At 40.9% G+C, this 20,695-nt stretch overlaps 1 protein-coding gene and 1 long non-coding RNA gene across 5 annotated transcripts in view; one reads left to right on the forward strand and one right to left on the reverse strand.

Moving 5' to 3' along the window:
* Nucleotides 1-10,415, forward strand: part of NHLRC2 (NHL repeat containing 2) — a 37,866-nt gene extending 27,451 nt beyond the window's left edge. For all 4 annotated transcript variants that reach the window (NM_001397285.1, NM_001006504.2, NM_001397284.1 and 1 more), the window contains 2 exons: nucleotides 397-622; nucleotides 2,781-10,415. In NM_001397285.1, coding sequence (NP_001384214.1) covers nucleotides 397-622; nucleotides 2,781-3,049 — 495 coding nt within the window. In that variant the 3' untranslated portion in view covers nucleotides 3,050-10,415. The remainder of the gene's footprint in view (nucleotides 1-396; nucleotides 623-2,780) is intronic.
* Nucleotides 7,663-20,695, reverse strand: part of LOC107053733 — a 70,396-nt gene continuing 57,363 nt past the window's right edge. Inside the window, exons 2-3 of the long non-coding RNA XR_001467274.4 lie at nucleotides 20,551-20,675; nucleotides 7,663-16,878 (exon numbers count right to left, since the gene is read on the reverse strand). This is a non-coding gene — a long non-coding RNA (uncharacterized LOC107053733). The remainder of the gene's footprint in view (nucleotides 16,879-20,550; nucleotides 20,676-20,695) is intronic.

Raw genomic sequence — 20,695 nt, forward strand, 5'->3', positions numbered from 1 at the left:
CATTCTTGGACTTTATTACCAAGGGATACAGTTAGCACCCAACCAGGAGAACATATCTTCAAATATTATTTACAATAAAAATACAAGGCAAATGTTAAACATTTCAATAAAGTAGTGGGTATGGTAAAAACAGGTACAGATTTTATGATTTTAATAGTCAACATTTTTCTAGGAATCAGTTTCATCCTTCTAATTTCAGAAGTCATTTTGTCCTTCCTTTTCTCTGCCTGTCACTGCAGTATTACTGAGCTCTATCAGAGAGTTGCAGTGCAGTAGCTGTACTGTCATGTGTTAGTTTTCCTAGTCCACATCAGCTATGAAAGTGAGATTGTGTTTTGAAAGCCTATTTGCTGTATCAGTACAAAGGAAAATTAATACTTTGATTTCTACTGACAGTTGCCTATCCTGAATCCAGAAACCTGCGATGTTACAGATAATCTGTCTGTGCAAAAGGACCAAATAGCAAACCTTCCAAAACTGCCTAAATCTGCTCCAAACATTCAGCTTCCTTCACTGAGTGCAGCTCCCGGTCAGACAATTCAGTTTCTGTTGAAGTTGACTCTCCCTCCAGATTCAAAACTGAATGAAGAGGCACCTAATGCCTGGTTTATCACAGCAGAAGGTAAAATGCTTACATTGTTTTATCAGTTGAAGAGGAGTAGATAAGATGAGAAGTAGATTTTGTCTTTATGTGCACGTGAGGGATCTCAGACTGATGAACCAAAACATCCCTCCCAGTCTCCGTTGCTATATTACTTACACCGTGATACGCTAAATGCCATTTAGAGTTGTTACATTTGAAAACTGAAGTGGGAAGAATTAAACAAAAACCAACCAAACAAAAATAAAGCATTTGCTACACCAGAGGACTGTGGCTTTTTGCTTGAATTTATGCATGCTGTGTTAATTTTTGTAAAACTTCCTTGAAACAAACAGCCAGTGAGGGCATGCAGAGGTACTGTTCCCGGAACAGTGGAGATTTTTCCTTCTCAGATGCTTGCCCTCTTTACTCCATCTCTATGAGTGGCTCATCTCAGTCTCACTGCCTGTCTCTGGCAGAAAGCTTCTTGAGAAGCTGAAATATATTCCAGAATGAAATTCCATTTTTTCCTTTCATCTCTTCAAAAAATGGAGGTACACTTGTGGCTAACCACACTGAACTTACTTTGTTGTAATTCGCGTTGGTTTATTTGTGCTTGAGTATTTCTATGACAAGGCACACCTTATATCAGAAATAAATTTTGGTATGTCCAGGAAGCAGAAATGATTGACGTTTATTGGAGGTTCTTTCTGTGTGACTTTGGATGCACTGTAATTTCACATCTTGGTTACTGTGAAATGGGAGTCCTGAGTCTAAATTTATCCCTTTCAATAAGTATTTAAGAGAGCACATGGAACACGTTCATATTGTATGTGACTGAAATGGTTTAATTGTACCCATCATTACCATCCTTACTCTGGACACTACTTTGTCCATAGTTGTGATTGGTAGACCAGACTGAGTGAGCGTGTTCCCTGAAATTCTCTTTGGTACAAAAATAGTAAGGTTATCTGAAAAACCATGCAAAGGGTGACCATTAGTGAGTGTTTGGAGACGGTGTTCTCCAGTGTTCCAGCTGCACTTAGAAGGGAGTATCTATCAGTGCCCTTGGAAGTACCATTCCAAAGTAAAAACTTTCATATGGAAGTACCATTTGAACCAAGTACCATATGAAAGACCATTTACAAAATAGCCCATGGTTTTTCACGTTCTTTGTGTGTTAACACAATTTTGCCTGGCTCTTGACTTATTCAGGTGTGGCTCATTTGCTTTAAGTCTGATGTGTTTAACATATTCATACCTGTGTTTCTAAGTAGTATCCTATAGTAGGTGTTGTGTGCTTAAGTAAGGCTGCCACCGTGAACTGGTCTTTTTCTCTAGCTTCTTTGTCGAATTTCAGAAGCAATAAACAGAACATTTGTATTTCAGTTATTTTTGCCCATTTGTTACACTGCATTGAAAAGTCATCCTTTTCTGAAACGCTGCTAGATTCTAAAATTCTGCCGAGTTTTAGCAGTTGTTCTCAGCCTGAATTTATGTGCCATATTGGCTTTTACAACGATGAATACATGTTAATAGTCATTACAGCTTGTAGATGCAATTAAAGTGATCTGAAACTAAACATCTCATTTTGTGACTCATGGTTTTTTGGCCAGCTTTCAAAGTGTCAAACTCTCCGTGTGATAGCTTAATTAAATTGATGGTTTGTAAAAGCATTCAACGAATACGGTATAGCAACTGCACTTTGTGGATAAACCTCATGATTTTAGGTAGTTTCTCATCACGGTTTGTGCCTTTGGAGTACAAATAGAATACTTCCAGGACAGTCAGCACACCTTTTGGCCTGCAGCATCTCTAAATATTGCTGAGGTGGGGATCTACGTCAGAGTTTCAAGGATTAGTGAAACTGGAGGAAACTGAGTGACGTCGCCTCGACAAGTCATTTCAAGCTCCTAACTTCTAGAGCCAGCCTTGGTGTGTTCTCTGAAAAATGGCAGAAAGAGCACTTCAGCCATCTCAATATCCTCTGAAGAGTCTATAGGACAAATTGCAGATCACTGTATTTAACAAAGGTGTACTGTATATGTGCCCACAAGTTTGAAGCAAAGCCGTAGATCTTTCCGTCCTTAAACAACTGTAAAGAAAGATCATGTTGTCATATAGGTAAAATTAGTGTTTTCTGTTGGTCTCAGATGTGGTGTTAAATATTCTAATGATAAAATTTGTTCTTCCTTTGCAGATAATAATACGTGGCTGCTTCAAGGACAGTGTCTCTCTGGAGAAATTAAGGATGTTTCCTGTCAAACTGTCATTCCCTTTCAGCTACCAAGAGTCTGTCTATCAGCTGAAGCTGTCCTGGCTATCAAAGCATGCCTCTACTATTGCAGTAAAGATAGCAGTGCCTGCATGATGAAAGGAATCTCATTCAATCAGCCTCTACAGATAGGAAGTACAAACCAGGGCCGTTTGACTCAAGTTGAACTAACACATTCGTTTATAACTAACTAGTGTTTGGTTAAAAGAAGTAGAGTTTCTTAGTTTAATGGGAAAATTTGTAATCAAAACCTCATTTCTTTTCATTGCAGAAGCAGCAGTGATATTGTAATGCTCTAGACTCTGTTGCCAATTGTGAATATATGGGACATGCGCCATTCTAAGTCATGAGCAACAAGTCCTTTTGAAAGAGCTAATATTGCTTTGTGATGTTACTGTAAGAAGTTCTTTGCATTGTACATTGGGTTACTTCAGACTAACAGTTACTGATTCCTTTCGTGCCCTTAAATTTTAACAGAATGTCCAAACTAATGGTTTCTTTCTCAAGGCTGCAAAACAAGCATCTTGCTTGTTTTTCTGAACAGCATCTATGGCACATGCGTTTTGAAAATAAATCTTAAATTAAGTGTAGCTCTAGTATTATTTAAGCTGAGTGTTTTGCTTAACTCAGTGTGACTGCCTTATATGAAGAGTGCAGCCTCATGGAAAAATTCCTGTGACAGGAAGTGTTCAAGTTCCTCCAAAAAAAATCACACTCCTTTCTAACAACGAATGTGCCTCTCTGATGTATATTTGTAAAGAAAAAAAAATCATAAAACCATGCTGGAATCTTTCTAATATGTACTGACTTACATTTTATGGTAAGTGATAGAAAACGTTTGATTATCTAAAGTGCAAAAATTAAATGTCAACCATTTCAAGCAAGTGAATCACTTTCTCACTTTTAGAATTTCAATGTAAAACATTGTTGGAAGACTTCTTTCTTGCAAACTTACAATATTTAGAGTAATACTGCCTTCTTGAAGTCCAGTTCAGAGTTTTTTGAAGTCATTGTTTGTGCGCACACTCATTTGTTACGGTGGCCTCTGAATCAGAGCTATACATGTGATAATATCACGTCCAGAGGTTCTGACCTTTTGCTAAAGAACTGTGATTTCATCTTTGAGCGAAATGCTTTGTGTTCCAGAACTCTGCCTTTGGTGCTGAAATGTTTTGCAAGAAACGTTTGATCAATTTGCCATAGCAAGTACCAGGAATTCAGGAGGATGCGTGAGTGTCTTACCCAGACTGGAAGGATTTCCGCAGTGCTTAAGTGGCAGCTGGATTAGGGTCAGTGCTTTGATTACGAGGATCAGTCCTGAGAAGATGAATTTGTTTTTAAGTTGAAAGATAGTATTTTTACATATAGTATGAAGTGTGGTCGTGGAAGAATTTGTATGTGGTCTTTTCTAAAGCAATCATCGTGGTTCCTGACACCTGTCAGAAATTCCCCACTATGGTTTGTAGTTGATATTTTTAAAAGCCGACTGACACATTGGTCATTAACTCGGGGAGCTTTTGTTTAGGGGGACCATAAGTATTGGTGTGTTTTTTCCTTGTATTGAAGTGCCAGCCTATCTGTGAGTTCTCTGTAGTAGCAGAAATGGTGATTATCTCACCACCTGTCAGCAAGGCAAGGACTGAACTATTATTTCTCTTGTGCTTCTTTTCTTTGGTTGCTTTTTTAAAGCCATTCTTTCTAATTCAGTCTTGAAGTTCCTTTGGGTAAGCCTCACAGTCTCATATGCCATTCTGAAGAAGGATAGAGCTTTGCTGCTCTGCTCAGAGGTTGCAAATGCCGTTGGAAGGATGGAGCTGAAGAAAACGATCAGTGCATTTATCATTTCTTACATTTCATTACAACTCCTTCAGATTTTTCTTGGTGTTTATCTAGCTTTGGATGGTAGCCAGGAAACCTCAGCTCAGCTTCCAGCTAGATCACAGATTTTCTGCTGCTTACTGAAAAGTGTTAGTTTCAGAAGTTCAGAATAACAAATCAAACTCTTAAAGTTACCTTGATTCTGTAGCTCAGCAGATAGACCAACGTAATATAATTTTAATTGGAAATTAGAGAAAAAAAAAAGTGTTTCAGTTGAACAAGATCATAAAATTCTGCCTTCTATTCTCATGCTCAGGAAAAAAAAAGCTGCAAAGAATGTAATCGAAATCACATTTTTTAAATTAAGATATGACTATAGGGAAAGGCCATGTATTCTTAACTTTATTTAAGTTCAGCGTGTAATGTTGAAATACAGTACTGTAGATATGTTTTCTATCTAAATATGCATCTATCAACATGTGCTTAAGGGTCATATGTTTTCTGTTTTCAAGATTCCTCTTCTAGTTACTATATGCAGTAGGCACATTCAGAACCACTGTAAACTTATTGGAAAGGAGTGGTAGTAGATACTAGGAAAAGTGTTGCATAAGCATCCAGCTAACATCCAGGCTCGGACTTTAAAGGGCCTTTAAATATTTAGTCATAGCCAAATTTTAAATAATTGTATTTCAAGGAAAATGGCAGGAATATGTGTTTGAATATTTTATTTCTCTTTTACGTCTATGTCTTGCAGCAGTTGAGTGAATCCTATATAAACAAGGAGTGTATCCAACACAAACTAGGGACATACCAAATTCATGCCTTTGTTAGTACATTCCCTGTTACTGCAGGGTAATGACTGTGCTAAAAGAGGCAGAAGGTGTGTGAGACCATCTCAAAAATACCCTTGTCTTGTTCTTTACAAAGATGGATGTCACAAAATGCTTTCCCCACCTGCACCCTGTAAGTCCTAAACCCCTTTAGAGTAAAAGGGAGAGCTTCTTACCCTGATCTGTCTTCATGGCTTTCACACAGGGACGCTGCTATAGTAATTCTTCTTTGTTGTCCTGGGAGCAGCTGATCACCAGCGTGCTCCAGCTCTCCCTGATGAAGTTACTGGGGTTTTTCTGATCCTCACTCACTGTGTGTGTTCACTATGACTGGCATCTATCACATTAAGCCTGACACTATTTTGTTTGTCCAGGAAATAGCATACAAACTCACTGAGTCCCTACTTATGTTTCACTCATAGCATCAGCTGAACAGCCATTCGAACACTATAATTAGCATAACGTGCTTTTTAAGAGCTTATGTTGTTTACTTTTATCCTACAAAGGGGATGCTGTTTCCATTGCTTTCTCCAGGGTTTACAGGGTGCTGTTACACCAAAGCAACAAGTGCTATGGATGTAACCAGACAGGCAAACAGAATAGCTTGTACAAGCAGCAGAAATTTCAGTTCAGTTACCAGAAAGCATCCTTAAAATACTACTTAGAAAAATAGGATGTTTGATTTCTGTCTCTAAAGACTGAAAAATCCGATGGCTGCTATCTCTTTGTGTGGCAGTTTAGCTGGTAGTATTTCCTGATATAAAAATTGTAAATTACCAGTAGTTTGGTATGGCTCAGCACTCCCAGATTTTGAACTTCCAGTGACAGTATGTAATTCAAAGCCTTTTCACATTGTGTTTTATAGACCTTAATAAAGTCATAAATTACTGTAGCAAATCTCTAAAGAATATTGGTCGTGCTTGCATTCTACAATAGAGGCAAGCTCTGAGGCTTTTGCAGTTTTTAGTCCTAGGGTTTGCTTTCCTAGAACAGCTTTTGTTTGTGAATGAATATGTTAAAAGTTCCAGGAGGTGTTTGTATTTAATTACAGTTTTAATTTCACTAGGAGAAAGATAATGTCATTTCAGAGAAGGAGAGTAATGTCTTCTCATAGCGTTTCACATTGTTTGAGTTCAGTAACATCTCTCTGTAGGTTGTTCCCCTCCATTGAAGGAAGAGGAGCAATGCTGACTGCCTGCTATCGATGGGCATTCATTTTATGCGTACATTTTTAGTTCATTCTTTTTTATATTAGATTCTCTCATGCCTTTTGGGGTTTTTCTACTGGTGCACCTCTCCATAGTTCACGTTTTGCCTCATGTCTTCCACTTGTAGGGCACTGTGCTTGTATAATACTGTGGTAATGTGATACAAAGCAAGTCGGGACCAGATGAGTAATACATGAGAGAGCAGTTTACAGTGTCATCTAAATGCCTTATCTGCTCAGCCCGAGAAAAGGTGCATATGTGTATATTCTTGATCCACTTGTTTTATTCCAATGAACAGATCTTGTCATTCAAACCATGCATAAAACTACATTTTGCGAGAGCATCAAGAAAAACTTGTTCCTAATCTCTTGCTTACAGGAGGGAGATGATCAGAATGCAGTGACGGGGGCATGCCTTTCTGCTCCTTCAATTATTGGCTATTTATTTTAGTAAAGAGTGTTCTACTCTTGACCACAGTTTCAAATGATGTTGATTTTTTGATTCCTAACAAGGTTTAGGAACACACATGAAAGCCTTAAACGTTTGACTTTGTAATCCATCATAGATCTCCTTTTAAATGGCTTACACTTCAGCAGAAAACAGCAGAGATTTATGTGCATTCTTATGGTCTGCAATTTCTGCAAATTACTGTTGCTCTTTGCCTCAAAGACACGCTGCAGCTAAACGTACACAGCAGGGTGTTCACAAATTGTGTGTTGCAAGTCAGAAGTTTTCTTCTTTGTATAATTTATGAGAGATGCTGTAACTGGTTGTGTGTGTTTATGTGTCCTCCAGGCTGCGATTGTTCTGACTGAGGAAAATGTACCACGCATAGCAGCATATCGCCCACCCTACTGGATGCTCACTGTGTGCTGAGATCTACTGCATCAGTTATAAAGTCTGTTCAGATAACTGATTCATGTTAGCAAAAATCTTGTAGACAGTTAATGATTGACACTGGAAAAAGTTTGTCAGAGATTTAATGAGCTTCTCTGTCCCTAGCTGGGAAGGTGTCAGAATGCTGGAAGTTACTTACAACAGTCACTGCAAAAGTGAGCCTTGGTTATTGTTTTTTTTTAATTGGACTGCCAGGTTTGTCTTTGCGTTGTACAGCAGATCATGAATTTAGAAACAGCATTTGTAATATTTTACATTCCATTGTACTCATGTAACAAAGTTTGACTACTCTCATCCATCAGAACCAGCTATTCCTGTGTGTTACAGATGTTGTACTGCAGCATAAAGTCATTTACTCTTGTTAAGGACTAGGATTCGTTCTTACTAAGTATTCAGTACATCTATGCATGACTTGAGTTTCTGGGCTTATTTTACTTTCTTTTGTCACAATATTATGGGAGGTATTCATTATGTTTTTGGGACTGTCTTTTCCTCCAGTAGTTTCCCCGAGAATGAAATATGGCCAATATTTTGTTTCCATAGAGGGATCCAAGATAGATAATTCCCTTCACCAACCCCTTGCCCCTCCCCTACTTGTTTAGTGAACCGCTTTGTTGGTCCATTGCTTTCAGGCACACTGGAGAACGCGTTGTCCAGCTGCAGTACTTCGGGTTAAGCAAAAGAGCTTGAGAATTTTTCAAGCCTTGCCTAGTTCATCTGAAACATTGACAATGCTGAGCTGAAGAAATGATGCTTGTAGAAATGTGTTCGTAAGCCTACCTTTGCTCAGTGCTATGTACTCAACATGCCTCAGGAGAGCAATGCTCCACAGTGTGTATTTTTCCTTTTGACTAAATATTTCGAAACTCAACCCATCTCATAGAATCACAGAATGGTTTGGGTTGGAAGGGACCTTTAAGATCATCTGGTTCCTCCCCCCTGCTATAGGCAGGGACACCTCCCCCTGGACCAGGTTACTCACAGCCCCATCCAGCCTGGCCTTGAATGCTTCCAGGGAAGGGGCATCCACAACCTCACTGGGCAACATGTTCCAGCATCATGTCTGTCAGGCTTCATAGTATGGAATATAAGTATTCCTAATTTGGTTTTAAGTTTTGAAGAACAAGATCTTGTTTTTCAAGCTTTTGATGAAACTGAAATCCACGTTTGAAAACCATCCATTCAAGGAATGTGTCCTGAGGGTCAGGTTGGGTGTTAGGAAAAGGTTCTTCAGCAGAGGGTGGTCAGGCTTGGAACAGGCTTCCCAGGGCAGTGGGTACAGCCCCGAGCTGCCAGAACTCAAGGACTGTTTGGACTGTGCTCTCAGGAATAGGGTTTGGATTTTGGGTGGTCCTGTGTGGAGCCAGGCTGATCCTTGGGGGTCCCTTCCAACCTGGGATATTCTGTGATTCTGTAACAGAATTGCTGACTATTTTTATAGTTTGAGCGTTTAACTTCACATGTATCCAATCTCAATTTTAAAGGAGAATAACTGTATTTAAATCTCTCTCTTCTGTATATGATGAGGTAGTTGAAAAGCTGCAGCAAGGTGAAATTCAGGCTCCCCAGGGATAGCAGCAAGTATCTCCTGGGACGGTAGTTCAGCCCAGTGTGACAGAAGTGCTGTGCTTTCATTGCATCAGGATGACTGAAGGAAGAAATCAGTGCCTTGAATGAAAATACTTGAAAGTGTGTCTTCATAGAAATGCTGATTGAGATAGGCTATTTATTTGACCTTCCTGATTGGTGAGTTTGGGTTTTGTTCTTTGTTGGTTTGTTTTTTAACTCTGCTAATTCTGAAACTGTAAAGATTGGCTTTCTTCCACGGTTATTAAGCTGAAGTGAAGGTGCTTCTTGTTCAGCCTACTCTTATGAAGTACTCCAATCTCAAGTCTTTTTCTCAATCTTGTGAACATACTTCTGAAACTGTTCTTAAGTGTTCGTGAGAAATAGGAGTAAACTTGGCAGGGTGATTTCAAACATCTTGCAGAAATTGCAGTGCAATGGAGGGCAGAACTTTAAATGGGCAAGGATGGTATTTCCTGGTATTTGAGGGGCAGGGTTTTGGTCTTTGGGGTTTTTTGTTGGTTTTTTGTTTTTTTTTTTCTTTCCTCTTCTTACAGATCAGCCAAGATAGTTTAAATGGCAGAGGTCTGTGTGCAGAGGCAGCTATGAAGGGTCAGGTACTCTCACTGTGAAACCATCTCACTTCATTTAGGTTCTGATGTTGGGATGTCTTAACATTCCAGCAGTACAACAGTAGCAGAGAAAGTCACAGTCAAGCACTTAACACCTTAATAAATGTCTGTATATTCTTTAGGTGGAAAGATGGAGATTGTATTACCTTCCTCGAGAACTTCAGCGTTGCTTTGAGGACATGGGAGTATTTTTGTCTGCTCTTTGAGATACTAAACCTCTGTTTTTGCATTGTGTGTGTTGCAAAGCCTTTCAAGTATTTGGACATTTAAAAGCTATGTTTTATATTTGTTGCTGCAAAGCTTGGGAAGAATTAAAACTGAAGGCACTTCATCTACAGCTTATGTAGATTGTGGAGATTCTTCACATACAGCATTGCCTAATTGAGTTCTTAACAATATTCATGGATTATGATCCTTTTTAAGTAAGAGGTAAATGTCCTGTAATATTAGGAGAACAAATAAATACGCCGTAGGGGAAATGTCAGCCTCAGATTTCAATGAGCAAATAAACAGCTACTGAAGAATGTATTCTTTCTCCTGTGAAACCTTTTTCTCCTTGTAAAGCTTTTTCACTGAAAAAATAAACATTACAAAATTTATCTTTCATGATCTGATTTGTTTGTCAATTTTTTACATCAGCAGAGATGTGGAAGCAATGAAATGTGTATGCCATGAGGCATCACAACTGAGTAAAAATCTGTTAGCTACCAAGCACCATTCATTTCACACTCCCCTTCCTGCAGGCTGTGCAGCCACGTGTCAGCTGGCCACTTGTGGACCTGGGCTAAAACCGTGGAGTAGCAAAGACTCTCCAGCTTCAGGTTGATTCAGCAACCTGGAAAACGAGATCTGGTTTCATCCATTTCTGCATGTAAGACAGATGAGAAATGTTGTGCTGCATGAGTCACAGACTGTTTGCACGCTTCAGTTTGCTGCAGAGATCCCAAGGGCCAGCATAGCTGCTGCAGAGGGTCTCGCTGCGCTGAGTTCTGCTTCAGAGCCCTGTTAGCCATATTACTGTGTGTAGATGGTGACATGGTCTGCGCTGTGTGGGTGCTCATAGACACAGCTGTTCTCCACACTGCGCAGCCCCTGGAAAGATTCTGTAAGCAAATGCTTGCTTTGACTTCACCCAGACCTTAATGTAGAGAATGAGACAATACACCCTTCCCCATCTGTCATTCATGTTGGGAGGTGAACATTCTGTTCTATTGACAGTAACAACCATAGTAAAAATGTTTCACTGTGGCTGAGCCATGCTTTAACAGCAGCTTCTACCAATTAGAATTGTTTTGTTACAACCATTTCACTTTAGATAACAGTTTTACAGCTTTGACTAAGAACATATGGAGCCGGAGTGCTAATACTGCACAGTCATTCAAGTGAGGAGCAATACCAACATACCTACAAATATAATCTGTTACTTATGCTTCTCCTCGTGGTCTTATTGGTACAATGATTAATTGCTCATGAAGGCGCTGCATGCCAAAAAATCTGGTTTGTTTACTATAGGTGAGTGCTAATGAGAATAGGGCAGCTACGTTGATTTTTTTTCCTTGATAAATATCATTGCTCTTATCAATTCAACTATTTAAAACATTAATACATAATATATAATCCAGTATGTACAAGGATACTCACGTAGTACCACTGTGTATAATGACTGAGCTGGGTGCATTTTGCCAGAACCAAGAAAGGTACCACTCCATTCTGTGGTCTCAAAGTGACTGCTCTAAGAATCATACAACAGAATGATAGAATCACAGAATGGTTGGGTTGGAAGGGACCCCAAGGATCATGAAGCTCCAAACCCCCTGCTGCAGGAAGGGCCACCAACCTCAATATCTAATACTAGACATGGCTGCCCAGGGCCCCATCCAACCTGGCCTTGAACACCTCCAGGGACGGAGCATCCACAGCCTCTCTGAGCAGCTGTGCCAGCACCTCACCACTTCCTCTGTAAAGAATTTCCCCCTGATATCCAACCTAAACCTTCCCTCCTTCAACTTAAAACCATTTCCCCTTGTCCTGCCATTACCTACCTTAGTAAAGAATTGAATCATCTCTAAAGGCAAGGGAAAGGAGCCTTGCATTTGAAATTTGATGAGAGGACCAAGATATTTTCTTGCTGTTGCAAGGGATTCTGCAATCTCCTGGCATGAAGAACCTATCCGGAGGTGTAGGATAGGCAGATAGTAGCTTTAGAAGGCTTCTCCCTGCCCTGTCCTTCCGATCTGCAGTACACGTTCCTGCAGGCATTTAAAATCATGGCCCCGCTGTCTCATACAAGGTTTATCTTTTCTTCCTGTCAGCCTGGTATTTTGTGCACAGTCCCAACAGAAATTGAAAACAGTGTCTGATGGCTATTTTTATACTCTGCTGTGTGAAGCAAAGTTCTACCCTCGCTGTACTGGGGTTTTCTAAGGCTGGTTTGTTCTCCTTGCTCTCTTCTTTATGTAGAGAAGTGAAAGCAGAGGGGAGATTTCAGCCTTCAGCTCTAAAAGTAGCTTTCTAAAGTACAGCTCCAGCAATGGGTATTGTTTCCTTCTTTTCTGGAAAAGCACGAGTACTTTGTAACCCTTGGTTAAATCTCTGTATTTTTCCTTTCTCAGACATTGCCTTAAGCAGTCTATGTGGGCTTATCAGTGCTCAGAGATTGTATCGGCAGGCTGTAAATAATAGATCTGCTTTCCAAAAGCTGAACAAAGCTGCAGTATAAGGAGCGGTAGTTAAGATATTAATGAAGAGGCTGAGTGAAACCAAATACCCAAAATTACCTCTGTGCTTTCTCTTTGCTTGTAAGTTCATAACGTAGATCTGCAATGTTATTTTTGATCTCTGATGCTAAAGCTGCAACTCCCGTCAACGAGAACTGAGACGTTGCTCTGACATCATCACTATATACTCATGAGAAGGCAATACATCGGTTTAAATATCCTATTCGTACAGCGGGATTGGGAAAGCGCATCACTTTCATGACAGCACATCAGTGTGACGTGCCTGAAGCAAAGCAAGGAGCAGTCAGCAGTCTGTCAGCGGCGGGCGTGAGCAGCAGCTCAATCACAGTCTCAGCACCGTCCCTTTCTCTCCACACCCGCGCTGACACACCGGTGGCTCGACTCAAGTTGTGCGGAGATCATTAAGAATGAGAGATGTCTTTCCGCGTCCTTAACGCGTTAAGCCAATGGATTCACAAAGGAGAGCATGAAATCGAAATGTGCCAAACAGCGCGTGGGAGCGCCGGTGTCGGAATGGCAGTTAAATCCAAGGGAAATTTGCCGGGGGCTACTGAGAAACGTCATTTACATCTTTCTCTCCTTTATGCAGGGAGTGAAGGAGAAGGGTTTAATTAGCATTTCTGCTGCGCGTCGAGCAGTGGAAGTGCTGTAAAGTTGTCATAGGCTGGAGTCAAAGGAGGCCTCTGTGGCAGAACTCGTCAGACTATGCGGGAAGTGCAGAGGATATGGTGGGATGCTCTGAGATGGGGTCCTTAGCAAGGAGTGATGAAACTCACCTCTTGGAACTGTAAACTGAAACACCGCCTGACTCACAGCGGCGCAGTTAGGAAATGAAGCTTAGCAGGAGGGTAACATTTTTTATCTGCTTGAGGCTGCTGAAGAGCAATTCTCTTTATAGTAGGCTTAAATTACATGTATAAAATACAGGAGAAATAACTTTACCAAGCGAAGACAAGAAGTAGAATGAATGCTATTTTTACAGAGTTGCATAAGAGCCTTGTTCTAATATACAGAGAACTTGTTGATTCTAAAAATACAGATTTTGAAATGTTAGCGGATGGAACCTCAGCAACTTTGTGACCTAGTTTAGGTCTACGTATGCATACACCCTTCCATGAGGATAGCTAGCCTTCATAGACACCCAGTGCATCATCTCCTCCTCTCGTATACCTTTTGTATTCTGATTGCTGGGACTGTGCACATCACAGCTTTGATCTTGGCAGTAGGGAAGCCTGTCTCACTACAGGCACCTGACAACGGGCACCTGTTTGTCTGCAGAAACGTGAAGGCTGAATCCTTTGGTGGAATTAATCAGTCATTCCCTTAAGCAGTAATTCGTCACACCATGGTGGCTCCTGAGCACGTTCACTCATTCGTTGAGAAGGGTCACTGCAGCCCTGGTGTAACCCAGCAGTAAGGGGCAGGAGGACCGTAGCTGCCGTTGTCTCAAAGCACACAGGAAGATGCTCAAGGTCCTCATGGATGTGCACCATGCCGGTGCCTCTCACCTCTTGGCTAAGCCTTTCTTTCCACTCGCATCTGTTGTCAGCCCGTAACTTCCCTTTGGCTGTCCAGTCGACGAGGCCAAGCGTTTCATGTGGCTCCACATGCAGAGGTTGTCCTGCTTCAATCTGAGCAGTAGACTTCATACATTTATCCCAGGCAGCAAATAGATGCATTTTCCACCGCTTTGCTTCAATCATCTCTTTAATCTCTGCTGAATCTCTTTTTAATGACTATCACTTGATCCTTTTCACTTCACCTTCTCTGCTCTAATTAGTTCTCCCAAAACTCACAGCCCATTGACTACCCATTTGTAGCTCTTTTCACTAAAAAAAGAAAAGTAATTTAGCTCCTCTCAATACTGGAAAGAATATTCCTAACCTGTACACCCCTTCCATTTTCTTTTTGCACTCGTGAAATGTTCTATTAACAAGAACTCCAACTTCCTCTATTTCACGTCTGTATTCCATTCCCACTAATTTAGCTGTCTCCATGCTGACCACCAAAATTGCTCTCAGCAAGGTTTCTAATAACCTTATGTTAGCCAGATCTCCTCACGCTTCTTGACCCACTGGTTACTTTCAGCATATAAACCTATCTTTTATGTCTAACATGTTTGTTTCTGTTTGCGTCTGTTCCACACTTGATCCTGGCTCTCTGCCTACTTTGGAAGCTGCTCCTTCATCATGCCCTTGGCTGAACAGTCCTTGCCTTCCCAACCTCCAGCTTCCTGTGGGAATTCCCCTTTATTCTTCCTCGGCGTTTATGTATGTAATTCCTAATGCAATGGAGTTCTTTCCAGAGAAGGACTCCTAGACACTATGGTAATATAAATGATAATAACAGTTGGTATGACAGGTTTATTTCCCTCGTAGTGTCTTGTCTTATGAAAACAGCTCTAAAAATAGATTCAGCAACCGGAATTATAAATGACTTCTATGAAATTTGCACTTATTCTTCCATCATACCAGAGACTTGCTCTTTCTTGTTTGTTTATATACAAATCTCTCATTGCTTTTCCTCATGAAGCTTCAGAAATGTGTAAGCAAATAAATTCAGGAATATTCCTGAACCGGGGGGATTAAGTCATTAGCACAGGAATTCTGGAAGGGCATATGGAGTTCAGCCAAACTAGACATCTCTCCAGGTTCAAGCCCTAAAGGGTCCAAAGATTTTTATCAAGTTTTTTATATGGATGTTTGATCACATGCTGAAAAAATGTTGAAATTGGCCAGAGATGCAAGTCTTCACATATTTATTAGCTCTTTTTGTTTGTTCTGGTTGCTAAAGAGATGACTGATTGAACAGATGAAAAGCAAAAGATCGTTGAAGATAGAGTTTGATATTATACTATGATATATCTGTCTTTCACCAAAATACAACTGATCCTACACAGGTGAGTGACAAGATGGCCCTTTCCACTGTAGGCCACTGCAAAGCTGCTCAATTCTTACCAGTGTCCATTAGATCTTAGTGCAGCCTTCTTAACAAGCAGCAGCCCCGTCACACCAAGCAGCAGCTGCACATTGAGGTCATGGCAGATAAACGCAGTAGTAAACGCAGTCTGAGACATGGCTGCTACAGAAGTACTGGGCAGCCATAGCAATCAAAATACCTCTTGGGCCTCCCTGTACTTAATTAGGGTAAGGACTAGGAGAGTGCCACTGTAGAAGTGCACAGAAGTTCCACAAACTCTGTTGTGTGACACAAGTTTAGAGCTGATGTCTCTAAACTGGAGCTGAGGCTGTGAGCTGACAATTACAGACTACTCCAGGTGCAATTAGTGCAGTGCTCTGAAAGGATACTTTCCTGACTTCTTTATCATAATGGTTGAGCATCTTTATTTGAGTGTTAATTAACAAGTGAGGATCATCATTTGTGGTTCCATCTTTCTCTCATCTGGGGAAGAACCGGACTGCCAAGGCTGAGTTTGGATGATCTGTAGGAGCTGACGTCCTTAGCAATATTTAGTTCATCTAGAAGTTTACTCTCTGGCTTTGAACAAGCCACAGAGATGTCTCCTGAACGGGTTGTTACCCTTACAATGGAAATCTGAGTGACTGATCACTGTTCTTTTTCAGCAGCTGACTTTTGTACGTTTGGCATAGCAGAGTATGATTATTTTCATGGATTTTACTTGATATTTTGAGTAGAGAAATTTATTTCCTCAGTCACAAGTTTTCTGTATAAGCTGCTGTCTCTACACTTCTCACACTTCTCCTTACTTGGGGATGCAGTGGCACAGACTGCCCAGGGAGGCAATGGAGTCACCGTCCCCAGAGGAGTTCTAGAACTGTGCAGCACTGAGGGTCAGTGGGCATGGTGAGTGTGGGCTGGGGCTGGACTTGGTGATCTTAGTCATCTTTTCCAACCTTAATGTTTCTATGATTCATCTTCTATATTGCGTGGCTACAGTCCAGGCAATGAAAGACATGTATAACATGCCAGCAGTCTGCCAGGACTGAAATCTCCAAATCAACTGCATAAGGAGGAAGGCAAGTGCCCTGAGATGGTGCTGTGTGGGAGCTCAGTGTCAGTGAGGAACCCAGGAGGGCTCCAGGTGCAATGCAAATACCCAGACAGACAGATAGGCAGATAGGAACTTCTGCAGTCCTGCATAAATCTGCTAGCATGGCCTGGTTTATTTTTACCTTTAATCCTGAAGAATTCCTGTCTGATGTTCTAACCTCGATTTCTCATGTTTTATTAGAACCAACTTACAGTCTCCTTCCAGCACACGTGGGTCCTGAGCTCAGCCTTCCACCAAGAGCTGCCATTTAACTCTTTTGCACCTTCTCCTCAGCGATTCTCCTTCTAAGATGATGCAGTGTCTGAGGAAAATATTGGAAGGAAAAATATGTTAGTTTCTCTTATCTGTAAAGGATCTTGAAGCAGAGCACCTACCACATAATGTTAGCACTGGGAAATAAGCATCTCAGAGCATAAATTTAGTAAAATTTGTTAGGAATTTTTCCCCCCAGATTCTCTAACTTTGGTTCCTTTATTTTACAGCCCCGAGAGAGTCACACATACATATCTTTTAAGATTCAGAATCTCTACATTCAATGCAACTAATATTTTAGTCATTAATGTGAGGATGAATAACCAAAGTTGTCATAAAAAACAGAGCACAAGTGGGACCCTGTCCATGATGGCAGTGGGAGTTGGGTGTATTTGCTTCTGTGTGATTACTTGTCAGCCTCCTAATTCCCTAAACCATAATTAAGCACTTTTTTTCGTTGGTACCATCTTACTATATTTTTGGCAATCTTTTCTGCCATCCTCTGCCACCCATCTCTGTCCCCACATGAATTGGAACTCATTCCCAATGTCACTATGGCTGCACCTACATTGGGATGTCTATTTTGGAAGACTGTGATCCTTTTAGGTTCTACTCCCAAGTCTGCATGCGTGCTTCATTGCCCAGGAGCATTGCTGCTGTCAGCATAGAGCTCATTCACTGCAGTAAAGGTCTGTTCATAAGTACACAGCTGCAGCAGCACACACACATTTTTCTGTGTGCTGAGCAAAGCGGGGCTCCAGCCCGGACCTGGGACTGCTGAGTGCTGCTTTAATAGAAATAAATGATGAAAATTCTATGTTGCTTCTTAGGTGCCTATTATGGCTTTTTAAAGTATCCTACGCTCTCACTTATTCAGAAACACTGGCTGCAAAAGCGCTGCTTCTGCAAGAGAACTGACAGTGTCACAAGCAGGCCTGTGTGATGACAGATACTTGATTGCATTTAAACAGCCCTGTCATAACAGGCTTCTCCTACCTTGCTCTTTGTGGAACATTTGAATGCATGCATTGCATTTTCTGAGTTCTTAATGAAAACTTGCTGCAGTGTGGAAAAGGAGTAAAAAGCCCTGAGATAAGCCTGTGTAGATATACCTTGTATCATACAAAATAAACACATAAAACACAAAAAGCAAATCTACGAAAGTTTCTCATGGTGGCAAAAAAAATGCAGCAGTCAGTTCAAAGCACAGATGAATTAGAATCCCTGTCCAAAGAAAGGCTCACGATGCTGATCCCAGGATCCTGCTGTTTGAACTCAGCAGCCTCAGAGCTGATAAGAGCACGTTATTATGCAAGCTATCAAAGTTTATTTACACAACGCCTTAAAACAGATCCTTTCAATGGTATGGCCAGGTGGTTAACATCTATTGTCAGATTTTTTATGCGTGCCAAGTCAGTAGTATGCATTCTCCATCCTGTAAGCAAGATATTGTCCACCACACAGTGCTGTCATCCTAAATCTGAGGGGCTCTCATCTTTAAGCCCTCGGAATCTTTGCTTTCCTTTAATTTTGAAATCTGTAAGCACTTCCGCAGAGCTCATCCTCCAATAAATACAATACAATATCAAGCATCTTAAACAGCATTGAGTTAAGAACTGAATTATCTACCAGGCAGGAATCTGGCAATGCGGCATGAGTCTACCATTAAAGTCTTTCATCTTTGCAAGACACAGAGCACTCCAGCATCCCCAGGTCATCAGGAGGGTGCCTGTTCTAAATATTTTAGGTGATTTAAACGATACCTCAATTTGAGGACACCCAACTTAATGATCACTCACAAATGGATCTAATTTTTGAAGGATGGCTGCTCAATGCTTTCAGAACAGCAGGCTGCTTTTCTGCTGCTATCTATAAAGAGCGACAACAAAAATCACTCATCTCTTTTTTTCGAAGGGTAGAACAACTTTTAATATATTGAACTTAACTGCACCAGCTGTGAAATGTTAGGCTTCCTCCTATGTATAAAAGGCTTCGCTTCTGTACAGGATATAAATCAGAACAGAATGTATCACTAAAAATGGGAAATGGAGACACCAAATTGTATACAAAGGAAATACTGGAGGATTTATTACCAGCGATTTGCTTAAATCTGCTTAAACTCTGCACTGCCCACATTCTCCAGAATGGATATGGCTGCAGTGTTTCATATCCATAGTGCAGCAGTCTGTGGGAGATCCTTGGAGAGCTCCGATTAATGAGAAGTGACAGGAAGGAAACAACTTCCAGCGAGCTCCAAACTGCCATGGACTGCTGGAAGCACCATCCCAGCTCTCCTGAGAGCTCTGGTGTCACACCTGAACCTGCTGAAGCCGTGAAGGTGACAGCGGGAGCTCTCGTGCGTGTTGACATCGCTGTCACGGGAATAGAGCTCTCAGAAGGGAGCTTTAACCTTGAGCCCTTGACACATCAGGTCAAGTGTGGAAATCATGACATGCCCGACTTTAGATCTGCGGCTGTTAACACATTGCAAACTCCCTTCATATTTGTATTCCATTAAAATTAACTTTATCTGTATGCCATTAAAATTAACTTTGCAGCAGCACTGACTTTTCATGCAGTTACCTTGACCCCACAATGCAGTAATGTGGATGTTTATGAGTATTTTCATCATTGTGCCCAAAATCTTTTCATTCAGTGTTCAATTTCCTAGCCCTGCAGCCCTTTGGAAACTAGGCTAGTGATAGAATGACTGAAGCCTTTGGAAAAAAGTTAAAATCTTCCCACACCCTAAGCCAAGTTAGAGCAGCACACTTTGATCTATTTCAAAGCTGGGCTGGATGTGATTCTGGGCAGCCTGGTCTGGTGGTTGGTGACCCTGCACATAGCAGCGGGGTTGAAACCAGATGATCATTGTGGTCCTTTTCAATCCAGACCATTCTATGATTCTATTCTATGATCTTTGCTTCTCAATGGCTGTAGAAGAAGACCATACAGTGTCAAGGTGGCAGCAGTAACAGCTGCTAAGTCACCTGAATGCTATGGAAAATTCTCACCCAAGCATAACTGAGGAACTGTAAGCAACCTGACTGTTGGGTTTTTATGTTTGTTTTTAAAAAGAACGTGCTAGAAGAATGCTGCTGCTTCTGAGACCTTGCACAACATGAATAGCTAACAAACACTGCCACAACCTCGGAATCCAAAAATGATTTTCACTTCCCTGTCTCTTTTGACATTGCTTCCTCTGACAGTGATGAGTGCCTCAAAACTGCGTATCGCTTCTATCTAAAGCTCGACCTTCTCTGATTTTTTATCCCTTAATAAGTAACACTGCTAAAATTACGCAACAGACAAAAAATGAAATGAATCATCTGGCTGTGAAACTACCTTGAAACTGTAGGGATATATATACATATATATGGGCATGTGGTTCTGAAGTTGATTAAAGCACCACATTTGCAAATCCTTAGCCCATACCTCACCATAACGTTGGTTAAAATTCTGAGACAGACCTCGAGCTAAGTTTGCAGGAGAGCATGTAGCAGACAAACACCTATAGGCATGAACTGTAAAGACATGATTTCTTGCAGATCAGGTGGTACTGAGGAGGACTGAAGCACTCATAGTACATTGCAGGTTTTGTTTATGTAGGTTACATTTTCAGGAAGGTTACATCTACCAAAAATATGCTCATTCAGCTGAGAAATCAGAACCTTTGTTGACTGGAGGATTTCCAAATAGGAAGCAAGGAAGAGCTGCTTACCTTATGCCTATGTAGGATCACGATTAGTGGTCTTGTTCTATTCTCAGCAGTCACATGGCCACCCTCCAAGAAAATACCACCATAGCTTACACATTTGTAGGCTGACTTTGTGGAAGGGTAAAATACTGAAAAAAGAGAAGAGCAG

This window comes from Gallus gallus, chromosome 6 (assembly GCF_016699485.2).
Source record: "Gallus gallus isolate bGalGal1 chromosome 6, bGalGal1.mat.broiler.GRCg7b, whole genome shotgun sequence".
Lineage (NCBI taxonomy): Eukaryota > Metazoa > Chordata > Aves > Galliformes > Phasianidae > Gallus > Gallus gallus.